The sequence below is a fragment of the Tyto alba genome, unplaced genomic scaffold (assembly GCF_018691265.1).
Source record: "Tyto alba isolate M040663 unplaced genomic scaffold, T.alba_DEE_v4.0 Super-Scaffold_42, whole genome shotgun sequence".
Lineage (NCBI taxonomy): Eukaryota > Metazoa > Chordata > Aves > Strigiformes > Tytonidae > Tyto > Tyto alba.
The window spans coordinates 39,613,358-39,634,111 of NW_024881318.1; the positions used below are offsets into that span (position 1 = coordinate 39,613,358).

At 34.9% G+C, this 20,754-nt stretch overlaps 1 protein-coding gene across 6 annotated transcripts in view; it reads left to right on the forward strand.

Annotated features, from left to right (window-relative positions):
• Window positions 1-20,754, forward strand: part of CNTLN (centlein) — a 199,421-nt gene that overhangs the window by 123,985 nt on the left and 54,682 nt on the right. For all 6 annotated transcript variants that reach the window (XM_042804806.1, XM_042804808.1, XM_042804807.1 and 3 more), the window contains 5 exons: window positions 1,746-1,888; window positions 4,655-5,175; window positions 7,763-7,937; window positions 10,868-10,961; window positions 11,615-11,838. In XM_042804806.1, the coding sequence (XP_042660740.1) occupies window positions 1,746-1,888; window positions 4,655-5,175; window positions 7,763-7,937; window positions 10,868-10,961; window positions 11,615-11,838 (1,157 nt within the window). The remainder of the gene's footprint in view (window positions 1-1,745; window positions 1,889-4,654; window positions 5,176-7,762; window positions 7,938-10,867; window positions 10,962-11,614; window positions 11,839-20,754) is intronic.

Sequence of the window (20,754 nt, forward strand, 5' to 3'; positions counted from 1 at the left end):
CAGACCATTTATTTTCTGCTCAATAGAAAGCGTAATGCATTGGTGACCTTTAGTTTTTCTTTAATTTATGTTGCTTGTGACTTCTGTGTTAATACAGTACATATATAGTCATTTCAATCTATTTTGCAGTAGTATTCTTTATTCTCTGCATATAATATGTTTATTTATAGACTTTTAAATTGGATTTTAATACATCCCCATAATAAACATAACACCTCGTGTGCTTTGATCAGTTTCTTTGACTATGGGAAATAATTTTTCTTTTCAGTGGAGTATAGTAAATGCTGATATAAAAGCTACAGCAGACATTCAAATGAGTGAATATTTAGAAAAAGATGAAAAGCATGTTCATATTATCTTTGTGTGTTACTTGAAGAATGTTGTAAATGTATGCAGTACCACTGTGCTGGGGGACTGTAGTCTGAAATAACATGGGAACTAACATATTAATATCAAGGTAAAGGTACATACTCCCCAGATACATAGTTTTACCTTTTTCAGCTTTTATTATCTTTAGAATAGTGTTCCATTTATTTCATGAATACAGAAATATTAATTGCCCATGACATATTCCAAAGACAAAAGAAAGGTCTAATTCACTCTAACAAACTTGTTAGTCGCTGTTTATATCAAGAGGATTGTGAATCTACAGAGAGTAACACTGTTTTCTTCTACACTTGCTTTGTTTATAAATCAAAAGTTTTTAAGTGACCTACGGTGTCTGCTTGTAGTTTGAAATGATACTTCTAAAGCAGATCTCCACCATGTAGCACAGATATTTATCCCTTAGGATTAATTCTTTAGGTTAATTTAGGGGGAAGGAGGGCAAGAGAAGAAATGTGAATATTGTGGTGTTTTTACAGTACAGATTTTTTGTTCTTAAACATAATATTTCATATTTTAAGAAAAAGTCCTTCTGAAGTGTGTAATTGCTCATTTCTGTGAGCACTGGGCAATTTGGGAATGCTAAGGTCTTGGTTCAAATCTAAACAGAATGTATTTTACTTCTGATTTACCATACATATTAGTACTTCTAAACTTTTTTTTTAGCACTCTATGAATAGGTCTAATTGTTAACTTGTCTTTTTTTGTGGGATATTTATTACCTAAAGTGCATAGCTGTGTCTGAGAGTGATGCTTAGTGTCATGTTCACTCTCATGAGTTGTATCAATTTCTAATTGTCATGAATTCACAGTATTACAGTGGAATGATTTTTGTGATTTATGTGGTGAAGTACATGATCTTTCACATAACAAAAAAAGGGGTTTAAAGTTTTCATCCATCCTAATTCTGTTACTGTTTGCTTTGTTCACCAATCACTCTGATCCTCCTAGCAGGGGACAAGACCTAGAGAACAAAACTGGTAGTGACTGTGTAGATAAAAAGGCAATGAATTCCGCTTTTAAGACATAGAGAGAATAGTCTATAAAAGAATAAAAATTGGAATGAAAGTATAGTATCTTTAACCTGCAGATCTATTGTACCTTTGAAAAGCTTGTACTCTGAAAAAACTTACTGTGATGCTACAAAGATTCATAATTATGTGATAGAACACTTTGAACAGAGGTCACTCTTTAGAAACTGACCAAAAGGCTTGTCAAGAAAATAGACCACATTATAAATAACTGCAGAAGTAAAGAATGCATCTCCTTAAAATGTCTAGGTATTGTTTTAGTGCAATACTAGGTGTCACACTGTATTTTATTTATTCTCTGATAGAGACGTATTATTTATTTTCTGTTAGAGCCACTTTTTAAACTTAGTGAAGATGACGGGGTCAAGTTCAGTACTCCAAAGAGTATCAAAGAAGTTTCACGACAGACATTACTGAAGATAAGATACCAACCCCAGCAAACAGATCTAAGTTTTGATGCAAGAATCACATATGTATGTATGTCAGTACTCATGAATTTAGGCCATGATTTTCCTTTCCTAATTCAAAACTATGGATTTTCAAAATTGTGACAGAAATTAATTCTGGTGAAGTAACTGTGAATATATCATGTGAGATAAATGTGGTTAATGTCAGAGAAAATGAAAAGAATATTGAGAGGTGTTATGTTAAAAACTAACAAATTATCTAAATTGGAAGTAGCATATGATTAGAATTTTACCACTTTTAAGTTCAGAAACCTTAATTTTGTTTGCTGATTATATAACTTTACATGATATCAGGTGTTAATCTCCATGGAGCTCTTGCTACAGAATAAAATTAATGCATAATAGTGATAAATTCACCTTTTGTTGTATTTAAATTTTAGCACAACATTGTATATGCAAAATGTTTTCTACATATGTGGGTTTATCACTCTTTTCACAAGATCGTACCTGTTCTTTGGCTTAGCAAATATGATGAGTATTTAATCTTTACTGCTCAACATTCTATATGTTTTACCTCATACAGTAACAAGATGTTCTTAACTAGTTGCTATCTGTATTGATATTTGTAATATACACAAGTAGTTTAGTATGTTAACAGGTGTTCACTTAAGAGGGCTCACTTGTATTTTACCATATGTTTTCTTTGCTGCAAAGAAAAGGCATCCTTCAAACAGTATCATGCCTTTTGTTTGTCATTTTGCAAAACAATATTTGTTTAATTACTTATAAATCTTTAAAAGCATGCTTAAATTGAATAAACACAAATCTATAACTTTGAATGTCAGTTCGGGTATGTCTATTTATGTTTTATTTGTGAATTAACTTGTAGGAAGTATGGTAATTTACAGCAAATGATGTGATTGCATATACTTGTAACACTTGCCATATGGTCAGGCAATGAAGGCTGTCATCTCGTTATTACTGAATGACAAACATCATGTTAAAATAATAACATACAGAATAGGAAGTGCTCACATTCATTTATCTTAAGGTAGGGTGAGTAATTGAAATAATATGAATGCTACCATCTGAAATGTCACACAGTTTATGCTTGCTTATCATCTATATTTCAGGACTATAATTTTGTTTGCCAGCTACTACATAATTTTTATCTCTGTGGATATACAGAGTTATGATGGTACCTTAGGGAGAGGTGTAGAAGCTGTTCATTGTTTGTTTCCTTCCAGCTGTCATACATGACTTTAAGTGCTAGTGAGTGTAAAAGGTTGCTTTAAAGAACTGAGGAAATAATAGCAGAATCTCAGTTTAGTAAGGTGGCTGAATAAAGGTGCTGGTCTAACTCCTTATCGCTTGTGAGGAAAGTACAAACTATGATTTTAATCATAAACCTTGGTTTCATTGAAGCATTTGGAAAAATTGCTGTTATTTTTAATTTCACCCAATAGCTTTATGTAGCCATAAGGCAATCTTTCTTCACTGTGGAAGTGCTATGAATTTCTATAAAGGAAGGCAGCAATTGGATAGGGATGTATATTAAAGGTTTGCTATCAAATGCACAAGTTCAATATCAAATTCATAAATGTATATGAAGTTTGAGCAGCTTTTGCCCTAATTTACTCTGTATGTTAAGCCCTCTCATTTATCAGAATCAAATCTGTAGTACCCACTTTGTAAATCATTCCATAAGTTTTAAAGTAATTTAAACGCATTGACAAAATGTCCTTGTAAAAATGTACAGCATTTGCTGAGAAATACTATGGTTTCACTTATTTTCAATGTCAAAGCAAGTTTTGGCATTTTGTATTGCTACAAAATGATGGAATTGGCCAGTATTTTACAAGGTGAGTAGCTGATGTTGGTCATATGCATTCTACTGTAGCTCCTTGAAAAATAGTCTTTTCTACCCATGGATGGAAGAATCTAGAGCACCTGGCACTTGCCCTAGCAAAAGAGTAGAGATAGAGCTTAACAGAAACAACCAAAAATATTTCTCCAAAATTACTAAGTAGTTACTGAGCACAAAAGTCACTCTGATGTCCTTTGCAAGTTTCTGGGGAAATCTTAAAAATTGTCCCTCACTTCCAGAAATTGTGGAATTTAGTTGTAACTTAAAGCAAATATTCCAAAACATTGAGAATTGGTTTATTGTTAATGGCCTTGAATATATGTAAACCTCAAAGGACTTTACAAACAAAGCATATGTATCATATATATGTAGAATATGCTTCTTCAGGCTATATATGAGAAGCTTCTGGAGTGGCTTCACTGGAAGAGGATAGATTTTCCCTTTCTGTGAATAGATTTTGGCCTTCGTGTTTAGGTGCTGAGCTTCTGGTATCTCTTGCTATGATTTGTTTGGGGTTTTTTGGAAGATCAAATTAATATTTAATTGTCTTTAAAAGACTTGAAAGAACTTGTTGATTTAGATACCTAGTGCAAATTTGTATGTATTTCAAAATATTTTTCCTTCTGAAATTGTTTTTTTTCAATTCAATTAGTATGTATAACCAAATCAGTAATGAGCTCAAGATGCATCTGGAAGGTTCATTAGCATACTTAAACTTCTGTGTCACTTTGCCTCTAATTTTAACTTCTTTTACCATCTGCACTTTGTTCAACATCTGTATTATTGCAGCTAAAATGTTTTCATCTGCACTACATTAGAATTATTTTTAAATTAAGGACTATAGATTGCTTTTGTCCTTGTGTTTAATGTAATATTATTGTCATATAACAAATACATTTGAAAACAATGGTTTTCTTTGACTGGACATGTTGAAATATTATGAATGCTAAAATTGCTTTTATTAGGTACAACAACTAGAAAGAAGATTCAAAGCTATTGAAGGGGAATTAAAGAAACAGAAAGAAGTAAATAAAAACTTAACGAAGGAGAAAAATTATTTGGAAGAATCTTTAAAAGTGCAAAAAGAAGATGCAGACACAAGAAAAGGAGAGCTGGAAATGCTACTTAAGAGGATCTGTGAAATAAAAAAAGACAAAGCAGAACTTCAGTTAGTGATTGATGAGCAGCAAAAAGAAGCTGCCTCTTTGAAGAGGCAAGTGGCAGAAGCTAAAGGGTTGAGAAATGAAAGTGAAGATTTGCTGAGTCAAGTTCAGGAACTGAAGTGTTTGCTGGATGAAGCCAAAGCAGTGGCAACCTCTGGGCAATGTAATTGCAAGATAACAGGCACCAAGGTTAAATTAAACACAGCCAGGAAAAAGAGCTCTTTGGGACATCATGGAGCTTTTCTCAAACAGTCCATCAAGGTTATGAGTAATGTATTTGAGAACTTCAGTAAGGACGGCTGGGAGGATGTGAGTGAAAGCAGGTACGGCTCTCATTAACTTAGCCCTGTAGAGGGGACACTGTGCATATGTAAAGCACTAGCAAATGGAGATTGAATTTCAACTACTGTTGATTTGGTATTCAAAAAAAATACTGTCAGATCCTTTGAAATATCTTGGGAGATCTTGTTCTGGGCTTATTGACTGAAATTTGCATGCAAAATTAGCCACAACTGCATGAGTATTTGAATAGGTGCCAGGAAACCCAAAAGAAGGCAATGCTTGATTTCTTCCAGTGATGCTATTTTCATGCAGTCATGAGGCTTGAAATTGACAGTTTGGCAGGTTGATTTAATTTGCTGGCCCTTTGCATATTCACCACTGACAGCTAAGGATTCCCATGCAAGCCTACTAAGTCGGTTTAGTTATCTTGTGACATGCCAACCCGGGAGGAGAAACACTTTTTCCCCTTAATTTAGTTAGATAAATTTTGAATGACCCATTTCAGCTTGCTAGCAGATGTCTACAAGCTGTTTAACATCCTTTAAATTAAGAACCATCCACACTAATTATTTCATGTATGTTTTATGCATAGTCATTGTACTAACTTTAATTGAATGATGGTTAAAAATCAGTTCTTTAAAGGTAATTGTTACTGCACAGAGTCCCAGTCATGAGTCACAAGGCCCTCAGAAAATGGCACCAGCAAGCTTCATAAATGTTTAGAATTTTTGCTCCTGCTTCTATTTGTCTACAGGTACTTGAGGAGGCAGCAGTAAGCCATTAGGTAAATGGGTGTTACACCTTACCTTTCAATACTTTGTCCTAAGAGACATGCAAAGAAATTTCTTAAGCCTGTGCTTGCTCAAAATACAGAGAAGGTGACAAAAGAGAAAATGGAATTGTCTTCATAGGCTTCATGTTGGCTTCATATGTCATATAGAGCAAATCAATAGTGGCAAATTAAGTCCTTCTGCTGGTTCTCCCCATGCAAAACAGGGGGCTCCTGAACACAGTATCTTGAGAGAGAAAACAAATTAAGAACCATGTAATTTGTCAGTTGCTATCATTAATGTAAAGCTTGTTTGTTTTTCAGTTTAATTTAATATTGCAGATCTGATTTAACACTAAAAGTATGTGTTTTCCTGTTGCAATTAGTGAGCTTTTTATTTAATTTACTGTTTTGCTTTTTAAGAACAAGATTGAGCAAACAAATTGTCATTACAATTTGAGTTTCAAGTGAAGTGGAAAGTAATTGTATGGCTTCACTTGTTGTGGCTAGCCATAAATACTACTTTCAATAATTGTACAGTTCCCAAGGGTTAGGGAATTCTTGTCATAGAACAGTGAACAATTTTGGAGTTGATGTTTCAAGGTGTCATTTTTAACAAGTTAGGGAAATATCTTAATTTAGTTCCCTCATCTACTTACTAATAAAATCTGTTCTTTGTCACTGGTAGCTGTCTCTATGTTTCTAGACTCAAGCTTTCCATTTTCTAAATAGAACATTCACTGAAAGCATTCAGGTGAGGGAAATGTGTAAGTACATAGAAATATCTATGTACTACTGCAGCACCTTCGAACTATTACATTGATTTCTGTTCTTATCAGTCAATAAGACATACCAGTGTGTCAGGACAGGTTTTCAAAAATATAAACATGTTTCTATGTGAACTCTTCTCTCCAATTTGAGGCCTTTTCTCTGGTTAAGTAGACTCCATCTCTAAACCATTGATTTTTATGATGGTGCAACTTAATTTGAAATCAGTTGTGCCTTTTTAAATGTCCTGGTTTAAAAAGTAACAAAACAAAATTACCTTCTGTCAAGAGATTCCTTCACAAATCTGTTTGCACGAATAATGGTGAATAGACACTGGTAGTATAGAAAATGCTATATCCAAGACTTCATGTTTTAAGATGGACTTCACTGAATATCAGAAAACTAATTTTAATCTGAGGCAAGGCAGTGAAAAACGGGAAATTAAGAGCACATTGAGTGCAAATTTAAGGAAAAATTTGAAGTAGAATGAAAGTTTCAGGTCCATTTTCTCTGCATGGCAGGCAATTTCAGTAGAAAGACCACCAAGCTTACAAAAGCATTCCAAAGGGGTGCTAGACAGAGATTTAATTGAAGTGTGATTTCTGAGTTTGTCTCAGTCAACACTACAAATAAAGTTCAATTGAAACTATATGATATTGCGTAAAGTATTGTGCATTTGTTTGTTTTGTGATCAGATGTGAAAATGAAGGAAAGTAGAAACTTAGTGTATCTTTGTGAGCCATTCACAGACTGGAAGTATGATCAAGTAGGTTTTTATGTATGTCACACTTGTAGACTGTATCAAAAGCTGTCCATTAAGAAGCAGATGAAGTCTCTGACCTCTGTGCATTGTAGATTGAGATTCCATTTGGCAGAGTAGAATTTCATTAGACAGAGTAGAATTTCAGAGATTTCTTCTTTATCATACTTATAAATATCAGTTGAACAAGTCAACTTAGTGCTGTTTGGATTTTATATTAGTTTATCTTCCTTCTTGCATGTGTTATTTTCTGTGTGCTCGAGCCTTGGCTATTTGAAAGTTTTAACATTTAGCTGTATTTTGCTTTGTTTTCCTGAATGTGCTGTTTTAGTGACTCTGAAGTACTAACTTCTGAAAGTTTAGAAACAATGATTATGAAGACAGTGCAAAACACTGATCCACTGCCGGATAGAAGTAAACAACAGGGAAAAAAACACATACAAGATAGTCAAAAGCCCTTCAACGTTGTTCATTTAGAAGGCAAAAATCAGCAGTATAATAAAAAGGTATGTAATAGAACTTGTTTTGTTCTGTGCAGAGTGTTGAAGTTTAATAGTATTATCATTGCTGTTCCCCTCTTAATTAATATGATTCTTGTAAACTGAAAAGAAAATTTGCTTCCAGATATTCCATGGGTAGTTTCATCATAATTTAGAACATTTTCTGAACAAGTAGTCTGCAGAAGTATTTGGCAGGGGTGTCAGGAGTACAAAAGATGATTAAAAAATGTAAAGCTGCTGTATGCTAGTCCTGCTTTCTCACAGTCCAGACAAAGAATACTACAGACATCTCATTAAACTTTTGCTCAATCACAAAAGCCATAAAGAACAGGGTGACCTAATCTGTAACAAGAAAGCAGCAACATCCCCTCCTCCCTTCTAGTAAAATGGTGTGCTGACTAATCAAGCATGAACACCTCTCAGTCCATTTGGAGTGTGCAGAAAGAGTTGTCTCCATCTTAGAAAGATGCTTTTGGCTTTATCTCTGTCTGGGAGATTCTATCCACAGAAAATTGTGCTTTTAGCTTCTTCTTAGCCCATTTACATTCATTGTCTGGGATTTGAACCCCTTGTCTCATTCTTAACATTTATATGCTGCTTTCTCACAGAAGAGAGCCAGCTCGTCATTTCCCAGGTCTTCAGAGACTCCATACAGTCTGTAACAGACAACTCATTTTCGGACTTTTGAACAGTGTCTAATACTTTTTCCCTCCTGTGTTTGCCCAAATAAATCACTTCACTGAATTTACAACACAAACAGATATTGTTTCTTACTTCAAGAAACAGAATACTGAAACACTGAAAAACTTGCTGCTGTTAGAAAACTAGTTTGAAATTCTGTTATGCATGGTGATAAAAGTTTGAAAACAGATTGTATTTTCTTAGTCTCCCGTATTTTAAAGAAGATACAAACTCTTTGGTCTTGTTATATATTCTTGAGTGTGTTTCCATCAAAAGATCTATTTTTATGGCAGAAAACCTGAAAAAAGGAAATTCTTCTGCAACCATCTGTTGGTATAGAATACGCAGTATGAGCAGGTGCACATGATATATGTGAAAATCTGACAGCATACTACTCTTGCTATCTCCTGCTGCTCCTATGTGAGGATATACAAGGCAGGGAATCCAGGAGGCTTTGGTCTCTTGCTTGGTAGTCTAGACACAGCCAGGACCTCTCCTGTTTGCCTATGTTGCATTTACTCTCTGTTCCTACTGAAAAAAACCAAACAGATATATTCTGATATACATTAACAGACTAGGTGGTCTTGGAGCATACACAGGATGCATTCCAAGAGCCCTAAACAGGTAAATATGTTTCAGCACAAGACCCTGTTGTAGGAAAAGCACCTGAAGACATGGTTTGTGTGAACAGAAGACAGTACTGCAAAAAAGCTTAGTATTGGCAAACGGGAACACCAGTTTTAACAGAAATCTTAAATCCTCCCAAGGATTTAAGGACACTGCAGCTGGGTCATGGTATTCTCATACAAAGAGAGACTAGAGAAATCTCCTAAGTCCTGAGCTATGCCTGGGGTAGGAGATGAGATAATTTATGACACAAGGACTTTCTCAGTTTTGCCCCATATGGTATAAATGTGTAAGATCCTGTGCAGTATCATGAATTATTGTCACTCTTTTACAACTCATGTATTCATCAGAGCTGTGTCCTAGAGTGCACGTCTCCCTCTTTTCACTGCAGACATGGATCATTTGTTCATCATCTGCTGAGAGATCAGGTCTCTGTAACATATAATCACCATTTCAGATTATCATTGGTCATCTAATTACTTGTCTTCAGTGTTTGTAGGATCTTTGGGTCATACTGGTAGGGGCTTAGTACTGGTTTCCATTGTTGTCTTTGAGATGTGGAATAAAATAAGAAACTACTCAAAGGAGACAGACCTACAAGAGCTTGATCTCCTTTGCTTTCCTTTGCTTTGGTTTTAGCCTGAAAAGTTGGCACTTTTACTTCATTTTTTTCTAGCATATCCTATTTCCCTGTCCTTCAAATTGTGCAGTGACTGTATAAATCTAGAATTCATGACTACACTATCCTACAATATCATTAATTTGTGTAGTGCAGTTAGTAGGTAATCTGTTGCTGTTTACTCTTTTAAATTTGATGAAAAGCTATTTTAGTTATGAATATTTCCAGAAATACATTGTATGATATCACATAGAAATTGCAAACTGAAAACTTTAAAAATTGGATAAATGTTGCAGAATTCCAGAATAAAAGTGTTTCAAAATACAGTGAGCATTTAAGAGCCAGGGAAATAGTACTTTGGTTTTAGAGTAAGCCATGCTCTGGCCATTTTCATTTTACGTGTTGCAAGCAGCATTCTGCCATTGAGCATTTGGTACTTTCTGGAAATAACGGATTCTTCAAATCAGATATTTGAAAGGCATGCAGCTGACTTCTGTTAAACCCTGTACAAACACAGGGATTGTATTTTCATGTTAATACATATTCATGCATCTTCTGGTTACAGCTCAGTGTCTAATATGATATTCCTTCTTTTGAATTAATAAGACTGCTTTCCTTTTTATTTTCACTTAAATATCTTGAAAAACAGGATATTATAGGCTTTCAAGTAATACACACTATCTTTTTTCCCTACGAGTAAATTCATACCTTATCTAAAACAATAATGTAGGCATTAAGAGACACTTCATTTTTCTCTGGGATTCTTTGGAAAGGGTTATGATTTACCTGTAAAAGTTCTTTGTTTTTTCTGCATTTGATGAGAAAAACAGAAGTTTGTACTCTTCGATGACTAATGTTGCAAGACTGATTTTCAAATTAAGATTCATTAGAATGTTGTGTATTTGAAGTAATTTTTGTTGTTTCAATTCAAACTGGAAGGCTTTGGAGTATTGTGATTGGTGTTCCATAATGAAGAGTTCCTAACATTGTGCTTCTGCTTTTTATTTAGGGCCATCCAAAGACAAAAGACCTAGAAAAATTACATTCCAAGAGGAGGAAGGTCTGCTGTCTCATAACATCTTACCCATCAATTCTAAGCAAAGGTAGGAAAATTAGATATTTTTGGCAACTTCATAAGTAAGATTGACAAAGCATTCCTGCCTGATATCCCAAAACCTCTTCTATATTACACAAACCCATTTACATGCTGTTGCAGGATTTGCTTGTTTAAATTTGTGTGAGTATATTTTCAGAGATTTAGCTCATTGTTTTATAGTGAAACTGTCATGTAAAAAGTGACTGTCAGGCAGATTCTTTTCACACAGTTAAAATATACTCTATTTTTTTAAGTCCCACGTATTAAATCTACTGCCTGAAATAAGGTTTTTCACTACCTTTTGTTTCTGTTTGCCCCTTGTAGCCAACACAGACAGTGAAACAAAATTAACTGTATTTTGGCTTAGATGTTAAAAAAAATAATCGGTTAACAAGATACTGAAGCCTTTATTTTCAGTAATACCAACCAGAAACTCGATCCACATATAACTTCCAAGTCCTTGTTGAGTTTGCAGTGTTGGGACTTCGGAAAAAAAAAAACAACATAGAGCACTTATAGGTTAACTGATTTAATTTACCACTTTATTTACTGAGAAATATTTTAGAGACTAGAACAGTGTTCTGAAGGGCCAAAGAAAACTCAGGAATCATCTTATTTATGATGATCTGTCAATTTAGTAACATGTCATTTTATGTTTAGTGAACAGAACAAAAAGGAGAAACACCATTGTCCAGAAACTGGGCTACTCTGTTATTCTACTGCAAGAAAGAATTAAGTCACTGCAGGAGCAGATAACTGTTTTACACAATGAAAAGAAAATAGCAGTGTCTTCTGTGAAGGGTCTTAAAGAAACCAATGAAAAACTAACAGCTCAGCTACATTTGGCTGATCAGAGACTTCAATCTAGTAAACTGACCATAGAGGTAAAGTACTTTTCGTTACGGTGTCTTACAACGTTCAGTTTAATTCTGTTGTAATTCTATGAAATTTTAATAACATTGATTTTTGTCTCTTAATTTGCTATACTCAAAATTTTTAAATGTGACATATTACCATGCTTTATATGAGATTCTGAATCAGTTATTATGTACAAATGATACTGAGGCCTTATTTACTGTTGCATCAACCCAAATCATTACTCCTTCTGAAAAAGAAGTGGTCTTCATGCTGACATTTTACCTGCATTCAAGTGGGTGAGGGAAGTTTTACTTCTAGCCAGTGGTCTGAGAACTTCCCTGAGAATCTGGTCCATCCACATGAATTAGCACCCATTCCTCTGTGAAGAACAGACACTTTTGGAGGCATCAGCTATCTACATACGCCCCAAGAGTGGATTGCTCAAGGCAACTGGAGTTTTCTTCCAAAGCGGGCTCAGACCAGTTCCATATCTATTTAATCCCACCTGTCTCTGTCAAGATAGAAAGCTAAAGAAGATTTATGAAAATAGAGACTAGTAAACTATTTGGTTAACAGCCCCAAAGATGCCAGCTTTCTTTTCCACTTCAGTGTTCATTCCTACTTAATCCTTTCCCATACTATTACTACTTTCTGGTTTTCCCCATTCTCATTTATATATATGTATTTTGTGTTAATCTATATGCAGCTCCTCAGCTGGAATTCTTTTCTATTCATACTGTAGTGATTGGCCTGCCCTTTATAGAGCTGAATCAACAAACACTTTTGCAGTAATTGTCTCCTGTTGGTCACACACACATCCTGCTTCCAGAATTATAGTGCTACAACAGATGGACTTGCTGGAAGGAGGCAGACATTAAAAAAGAAATCAAATCCCCTCCCCCTCAAACTTCTCTACATTTCTGTCTTTGCACAGAAGGCAGAAGCAGTATCAGGAGCAGCACTTTTCACTTTCTTAGGGCTGGGGAACTGCTAATTTCTAGAGGAGGGAAAACCTCATTTCTGTTACTCATTTTGCATAACTATATGTAATGAATTGTTCAAAAAGAGTTTCCAAGGTCATTGGAACCAATGGAGATCTGCCTTTCTCACAAACAGTATCATAATGTAAAGTTTCATTTGACAGTATAAACTTCACAGATAATATATATGTGATTTAGGTTAAATATTCTGCTTGCTCAGACATCTTTATGATTTGCCTTCCTAGAAGACTACAGCTTAGGTGTCCATAGAAGAGCAATGTGAGAAATAAAATAAAAAAGGCCATTATCAGGAAAGTGTTTTAAAAAAAAAAATTGTGTCAAGATAAGTGCTGCTATAATTGACTACAAGTGAAATAGTATGGTCTTAAAACCAAACCAGTTTTCTTTCACTTACTTTTTCTGGAAAGTTTAAAAAAAAAAAAAAAATAATGGTCACTGGTCTATTTAAAGGGTGGTGCATTCTAAGCAAAAATAAATAAATGGTGTTGCAGGTACTCAAGGAAAAATCTTTATTAGGCATGCACATTTTTTTCCTTCTCAGCAAACAATTCAAATTCCCTTTCTTACAACTAATTACTCTTCAGGTGCCATACTAGTGCTACCAAGTGGGAAATTTAAAGCAGAGGCTTGGGCTACTTGCCAAGTGAAAATTAAGGAGGTAAAGAACCTACACAGTCACTGCAGGATACACGCATGTTTTAGAGAACCATGATTCAGACATATCAAATAGTTGTAAAGCACACATTTGTGTGGGTTTTTGTGTGGTTTTTGTAAGAAATGCTATCTAGAAGTAGTTTTAATATATTGCAAGGAAAATGACATTTTAAAAAAATACTTCTTTTCACTAGCAAGAACGCTGTTGTCATTGTTTCTTCTCATTGCTTCTGTTACTTCAGATTTTAGAATCTTCTTGCACAGCTAGAAGGTAAAAAGCAAACAATGAAAAAAATAAGTAATTGAGACAATCTCTGGATTTAGGGAGGCTCTTAAACACTTCAAGAGTGTCAGAATCACAAATACCCAAAAATAAGCTTCTGTATATAATCGTAAAGTTCTGAGAAATTTTATATTAACAGCAAAATTATGATGCTGGGCTATATATAGCATTCTAGCAACTGTAAACATTAACATCATGGGTTGGATGAGATGCCATGTTGCCTGAATTTAACTAAGAAAATAAATCCATTAGCAGACAAGGGCAGATGTTTGTGCAGTCGATCCTTTGTTACAATCCCCAAGGAATCTAGTGCTAAAAATCAACTCTAGATTTATAATTTAAATGTTCCAGATGTTCATTTTGAGACAGATTTTACAGTTCATACAACCTAAGGACTTCCTGGCATCTGTTGATTTTCAGAATGTATGTACATGTATGGTTTTGTGTATTTTTTTTGAAGATCCACACAGACACGTATGTATTTGCCTGTCAGCTTGTAAGAGTTCAGAATGCTGGATTCAAGTTCTTTTTTTGTTTGGCCTTACAAACTCTTCACAGTAATGTAGATTTCTTGCTTTGTTTTGTTTCTGCAAAAGCAATTGTTTGCATATTTCTGCAAAAAGGACTGTAAAATGATTGCACATGTGAGAATCAAAGCTTGCATTCTCCAAGGATTCACATCAAAACTGAGTCAAAACTGTCAGTATGGAAGTACAGTAGTTATATTTTGTTATTGGTGTATAGAAATCACAACTGGAGCTGATACTTACTGTAGAAGTGAAGGGGTTTAGCATTTCCTTAGTTCCTTAGAAAAATGTCTGAAACGAGTTGTTGGAAAAATCCAGGAAAATTTTTTTTGTAAGATTTATTCTTCTCTCTAACTCATTTCTATCACTAAGTGACTGCTTATAAGAACAGCGTATTTACTGCATATAACACAGTGATTACAATTAGTTTTATGCAGTAGGTGTCATTCTTCTGTAAAAGTATATGACAAAGTATATTGAATAAGAAATCAAAATCATAAGCATGTTAAGTTATCAGTGCTTATCCTATTCACATCAAGGCCTCTCACAGGTCCCCTGCTCAAAAGTACAGTAAGATATTTTGCATCAGTTCTCCAGCGTTTCTCAGGTGATGTAACAGGAAAAGCTACATTTCTTAATGGATTGCCATAGGAAAATGAGCTCCCTCCTTCCCTCCCTCCCTGTCTGTCTGTCTGTCTTGCCTCTGCACATTTTATCAGTGACTTGGCCTATAATTTTTTTCTGATAGCATTTTCAAAATCATACCATAGATTCATAGACTGATTAGGGTTGGAAAGGACCTTAAAGACATCTAATCCCAACCCCCCTGCCATGGGCAGGGACACCTTCCTGATCATATCACTACAGTCCCTGCTAAAAAGACCATCTTAACTGTAAGTCCCCTTTCAGTACTGGAAGGCCACTATAAGGTCTGCCCGTAGCCTTGTCTTCTCCAGACTGAACAACCCCAAGTCCCTAAGCCTGTCTTCATAGGAGAGCTGCTCCAGCCTTCCAGTCATCTTTGTGGCCCTCCTCCAGACCTGCTGCAACAGGTCCATGTCTTTCTTACATTGGGGTCCCCAGAGCTGAACACAGCACTCCAGGTAGGGTCTCACAAGAGCAGATAGACAGGGAGAATCACCTCTCCTGACCTGCTGGTCACACTTGTCTTGATGCAGGCAGGACACAGTTGGCTTTCTGGGCTGCGAAGGCACACTGGTGATTTATATTCAGTAATACTGATACCATCCAAGTCCTTCTCCACAGGTCTGCTTTCAATCCACTCATTGGCCAGCCTGTATTTGTGCTTGGGATTGCCCCAACTCATGTGCAGGACTTTGCACATGGCCTTGTTGAACTTCATGAAATTTTCATGGGCCCACCTCTCCAGCCTGTCCAGCTCCCTCTGAATGGCATCCCTTCCCTCCAGAGTACTGACCTCACCACACAATTTGAAAGACTTTAAGTTAAGCGTAAATGATAATTTTTACAGATAAACTGTGCAAGAGATTACTACTATGACAGTAATATATGCAGGAATACTGACTGTCATTTATATAAAGTGTAGAGAAAATAAAGTAAACCCAGAGCTGTTGTAATGACCTCAGATTTTAATAGATAAAAAATAATCTGCTAAGAGTTCAGTTTGTTTCAACTCTTTTCAGCACCTTTCCATTCTTACAGGGCACATTTAAGTCTGGAAATGTTGTTTGTATTCATATTAAAAATAAAAAAAAAACTAAATATTTAATGCGTTCGCCAAACTCAGTGCAAAATCATTTCTGCAACTATCCACCTTTGGCACAGGGTGTAAGGAAACAATCAGAGAATTCTTTGAACCTGTTTAGGAGATGTCTGTCCCGGAAACATCAGGAGAAATGTAATTTCTCCTTCCTCTCCTTCTTTAGAAGCATGAAGATTATCCTTTCCTCAATGCTTTGAATAAGAGTAGACTTGGTTAATTTACAAGAACTATAATCTCTGGGTACAATATTCAAAAAGAAATAAAGACAGTTTCTCGAAAGTATTAAAACATAAAATTTTCTATTCTACTTTTTCTTAAAATATAGCAGAAGTGAAAGGTAAACCAGAAGAGATAAAACTCTGATAAAACAGGATATACTGCCTGACCTTTTTGGAGTTTGCAAATACAATCTAAGACAGTGGCAGGTTATCTAATAATTGAATTAAACTATGAGACCGAAGTCTTCTCCAAATTTGATTGGTTGTAAATTTGTTTCTTCTGAGGTCATACGGCTGTTATCATTGGGTATGCATGCCTTGAAGAGACCTTTTTGCAGGGACAGTAGATAATTCAAAACTCAAACCACACCCCCAACCTATGTATTCTTGAGAGAAAGCCATTCTTCCTGAATTTACCACAGTATTCCAGACCTGAACTGCAACATTATCTATATGTAGGAAAAACTGTATTTCAAACTTAATTTTTATGGAATTGGAGCTTAGTTTCTGGGCACTATCTGTAGTTTTTGAAGGTTTTGAATTGACAATATTGAGAAGAATAGATTCTGCTATACTGTAGTTTTATTAGAGCTCTGCTGAGACCAAGAAATAGAAAATCAGTCTATGATGTCACACTTTAAAAAGCTAGAAACAGAGATGGACACTGCTCTGTGGCTCCGTGAGACTAGAACTCACGTCTTTCAAGTACTATTTCAGAATTCTGCCTGGAATGAAAAATGATCAGCTATTTAAATATGTTTGTTCAAACTTTTTGGATACTAAATGGATGAAATCTCTGTATAATTTTTCCTCTGGTATACTACTGATTCAGCATTGCTGCTGATATAAAATAGTTCCAAATCTCTATTTTCTACTTTATCAGGGATGTTGACTTGGAAATAAAATTAGGAATTGCCAAATGGCAAACATGAACGTAACTTCCCTTTTAAAATACATCTACCCCCAAAAAATGTTTTTATTATTTATTTTCATAGTTTGCTGCATTGAAAACTAGCAGCATCCTGAAGTCAGTTCCGTTAACAGAACTACACTGTAAAATATATTTATTGTGAAACTGTGCTGTCATTACAAAACAAAAATAAAGAAAAATACCTTTTACATTTATATTGATCTCTCAAGAAAAATTACAATAGACCTGTTGAATTATTGATGAACAACAGTTGAAGTACATTGCATGTAGGAAATGGGTCTCATTCATAAATTAAAGAGAACAGTTGGCATGAACTAGAACTATGAGACTTGTATTATATTGCTGTCAAAATGCAATAACTTAGAGATAGGTAAATTCTGGAAAAATATAAAGAAAAAATTGTGGAGACTACATGAAGTTCTTAAAATATACTTAGAATCAATATGACTTATATCGCTGTATCATGTAGAGATCCTAAAAAGTTTGCTTCTATATTAAAAGAACCTGTGTCATAAGGATTAGCATGTTCTTGTAATGTTACAAATAGAGACAGTACACATATCTATAAGCATATCTAATACTATAGTACAGTAATAGAATATACTTGCACATATTTTACAGTGAACACTGGAAGATATTTTCCTGTAATTTCTACTTTATGGATTTCATGTGATATGTAGCTTATTTTTCTTCACCTTCCTGTGATTTGATCAAACGTTCATTGTGCATTGAATCTTATTTTATTATTAGACAAAAAAAAAGAACTCTGTGTTTGTTTCCCAAAAAATTCCCTAAATAAGATATTGTTTGAGACCTGGAAAAGCTCAACAAATACTGTTGTAATATGATTTTATTTTGTGCTCACAGGAATGTCTTCATTGAATTCAGTGGGATCTGCTCATTTAATTAAAGCTAAGCAGAGAGCTAGACTGGCTTCTTGAACCTTCTGTACTATGTAGAGTTCTGTGGATAGTATATGGTTTTGTATTTATTCACCATCAAATCTCACCCAAAAATATCCATTGGTTTGGGAATGATTATTCATGTGTAGACAAGAGATTACATTTCAGCTCTTGGCAGTCTGATTTTCTCATAGGTTGTCATAGAAAGCCAGTTTGGGTTGCAGTTGGATCAGTACACTTAGGCTTGTTCACTGGAGTGGTCCGTGAATTATTAATTATTGACAACTACCAGTATCAATTATGGAAGTGACTTAAAAAACACTTTATGCATGTGCTTATTTCCACCGAACTCAATGAAATTTCAAGACCTCCTGAGTATGGTGGTAAAAATAAGTTTTATTTGCTCTAGTCTTGAATATAGACCTGTGTGGTGAGAAGTTCTTTTGTGTTTTGAACTTGCAGGGAAGGAATTACAGTAGAGGATGTAGCTACATAACTTTTCAAATATTGTATAATTTAGTGTTCTGATAGACTATGCAATAACACCTCTATGCACCATTCTATATAGGTGACACAAAAATGCAAGTGGATACTTTGGGTTTCTATCAGCCATATATCATCCTACCTTGGAAGTTTGAATTCTCTCTCCTTGTTTGCAATTGTCTGTTTTATGTCTCTTTTCTCTCTTTCCTGGCCTAGGCAAAGGTTTTTCTGATATGTTCTTATGAAAAGTTTTCAAGAGTCATGAGAAATTGGTGAAACACTTTTGCCTTCCTTTGTATTGTAAACGGTAAGGGAGTTGATTCTCCTGCACTCTCCTAATGCAACTTTTTACCTTACTTCCCTTTCTTTTGCTCCTCCCCTAATCTGTTAAATAATCTTCCTTGTAAGATTGGTGGAGCAGGGTGCTCAGTATGGTTAGCAAGGTAGATACATGTAATAGGTGAATTGGTAAGAAACGGTTTTGTTCCTTATTTGAGAAGCTGGATTTCCTAAGATGATGAAGGAGCAGTCATGGGATTGCAAAAATGGTTCTATGAACTGAAAGTATCTGTAATCCTTAGAAGCACTTCCACTCATTTTTGTTGTGTGCCCCTGTACAACAGTAGTTGCTTGTATTAAAATGTACATAGGAAACAAATTCCAAAAATGATCTTCATTGTGATTGGTTTTACTTAGTATTTGGATTGGAGCTAAGCACTGACACATGGAACATGTAGACTCAATGTCTCAATTCATGCTTTAAGGTTAAATCAGTATGTATAAGTACCATTTAATCATTTTCACTAGCTCAGAATCTCTCATACCATGAAATTAATTTTTCAGTTGATCCCTCACATGAATGATAACATTATTTTTTTCCTCAAGATTATGGTTTATACCTTACACATCTATTCTATTTGGATATACTATGAAATATACGACAGCCTTTTTGCTGTTTGTTTTAGTGGTAAAATCTTTCCATCATTTTTTAAAAATTAGTGGCAATGTAAAATATCCAAGCTAGTGCAAGAGGATATCTTCAGTCATTGACAGCTATTCTGAGCCACCAGAGGCTGATTGAAAAGTATAGATCATTATGACCTCACAGTATATTTAATGAGGAAATAATTACATTGTAATGAAAACCAATATATTGCTGAAGTTCATGTTGAGAGAGGCTGAATGGCTGTCTACTGGGAAGCAGGGACTCTGAAGAAAAATGAGAGTCCTAGTAGGTAATGAGCTGAGCATGAACTCCCATTGCCATAGTGAAAAATACTAATGCAGCCCCTGAATGTAAAAACTGGAGCCTATACAATATGAGCAGAGAGAATATGTTTTCTTTCACTTGGCATGATTTGACTGCTCATAGACTACTCTATGTAGCTCTAATACCCAGAATCCAAGAAAGAGACTGATGGAAGCAAAAGGCATTTGAAGAAGACTTATGAGAAGGATTTTAAGATACACCATTCCAGAGAATAATAAGAGGTTTTCAAGATTAAAAGGTAACTGAAGTTGAAACATTGAAGAAGAAGAAATTTGCTTGTAGAATCTTCAGTCTAGCAAAGTAAGATTTAAAAAAAAAAAAAAAAAAATCAAGGACCTAGAACTGAAACAAGATAAAATCATACCAGATATGAGGTCTGTAATTTTTATATTACTGTAATTGACCATTGCCAGTTGGAGTCAGTGAACTGCATTGGACAATTAATCTAAAAAGGAAGAATTAGGGAGAAATAACTGCTTGTGGTTAGCAGTGGGCAGAGTCTTTCTGAGGCAAATTAAAAAAAAAATGTCTGTTTTGTAGGAAGCATGAAAAAAATAGAGACAAGAAGAAAGAGGGTATGTGCAATGATGTGAGCTGAATTAATTAAAAGTATAAACAGGAAGGTATGTTCTCAACTGTGGTAACACTGTTCGTTTATCTGAAGAACTGATGGAAGAGATGCATGTACTTCATAAAGCAAAGCTGGACAACGGTATTTTCTCATGAAACCCAGAATGCATTTACCACTGCTGTGGAGAAGGGATGTAAATATGGATGATAAAATTAAGAAGAGTCAAACCAATGTTTTGTAAGGGTCTAGCTAAAGCCAAGGAGGAGTGTTAGAATAATGTTCAGCCATCAGGTTATAAAGAGGAGAAATTCTGAGGCAGAGAAAGAAGCCATCACCATTCAAGACGTAGAAATACAGA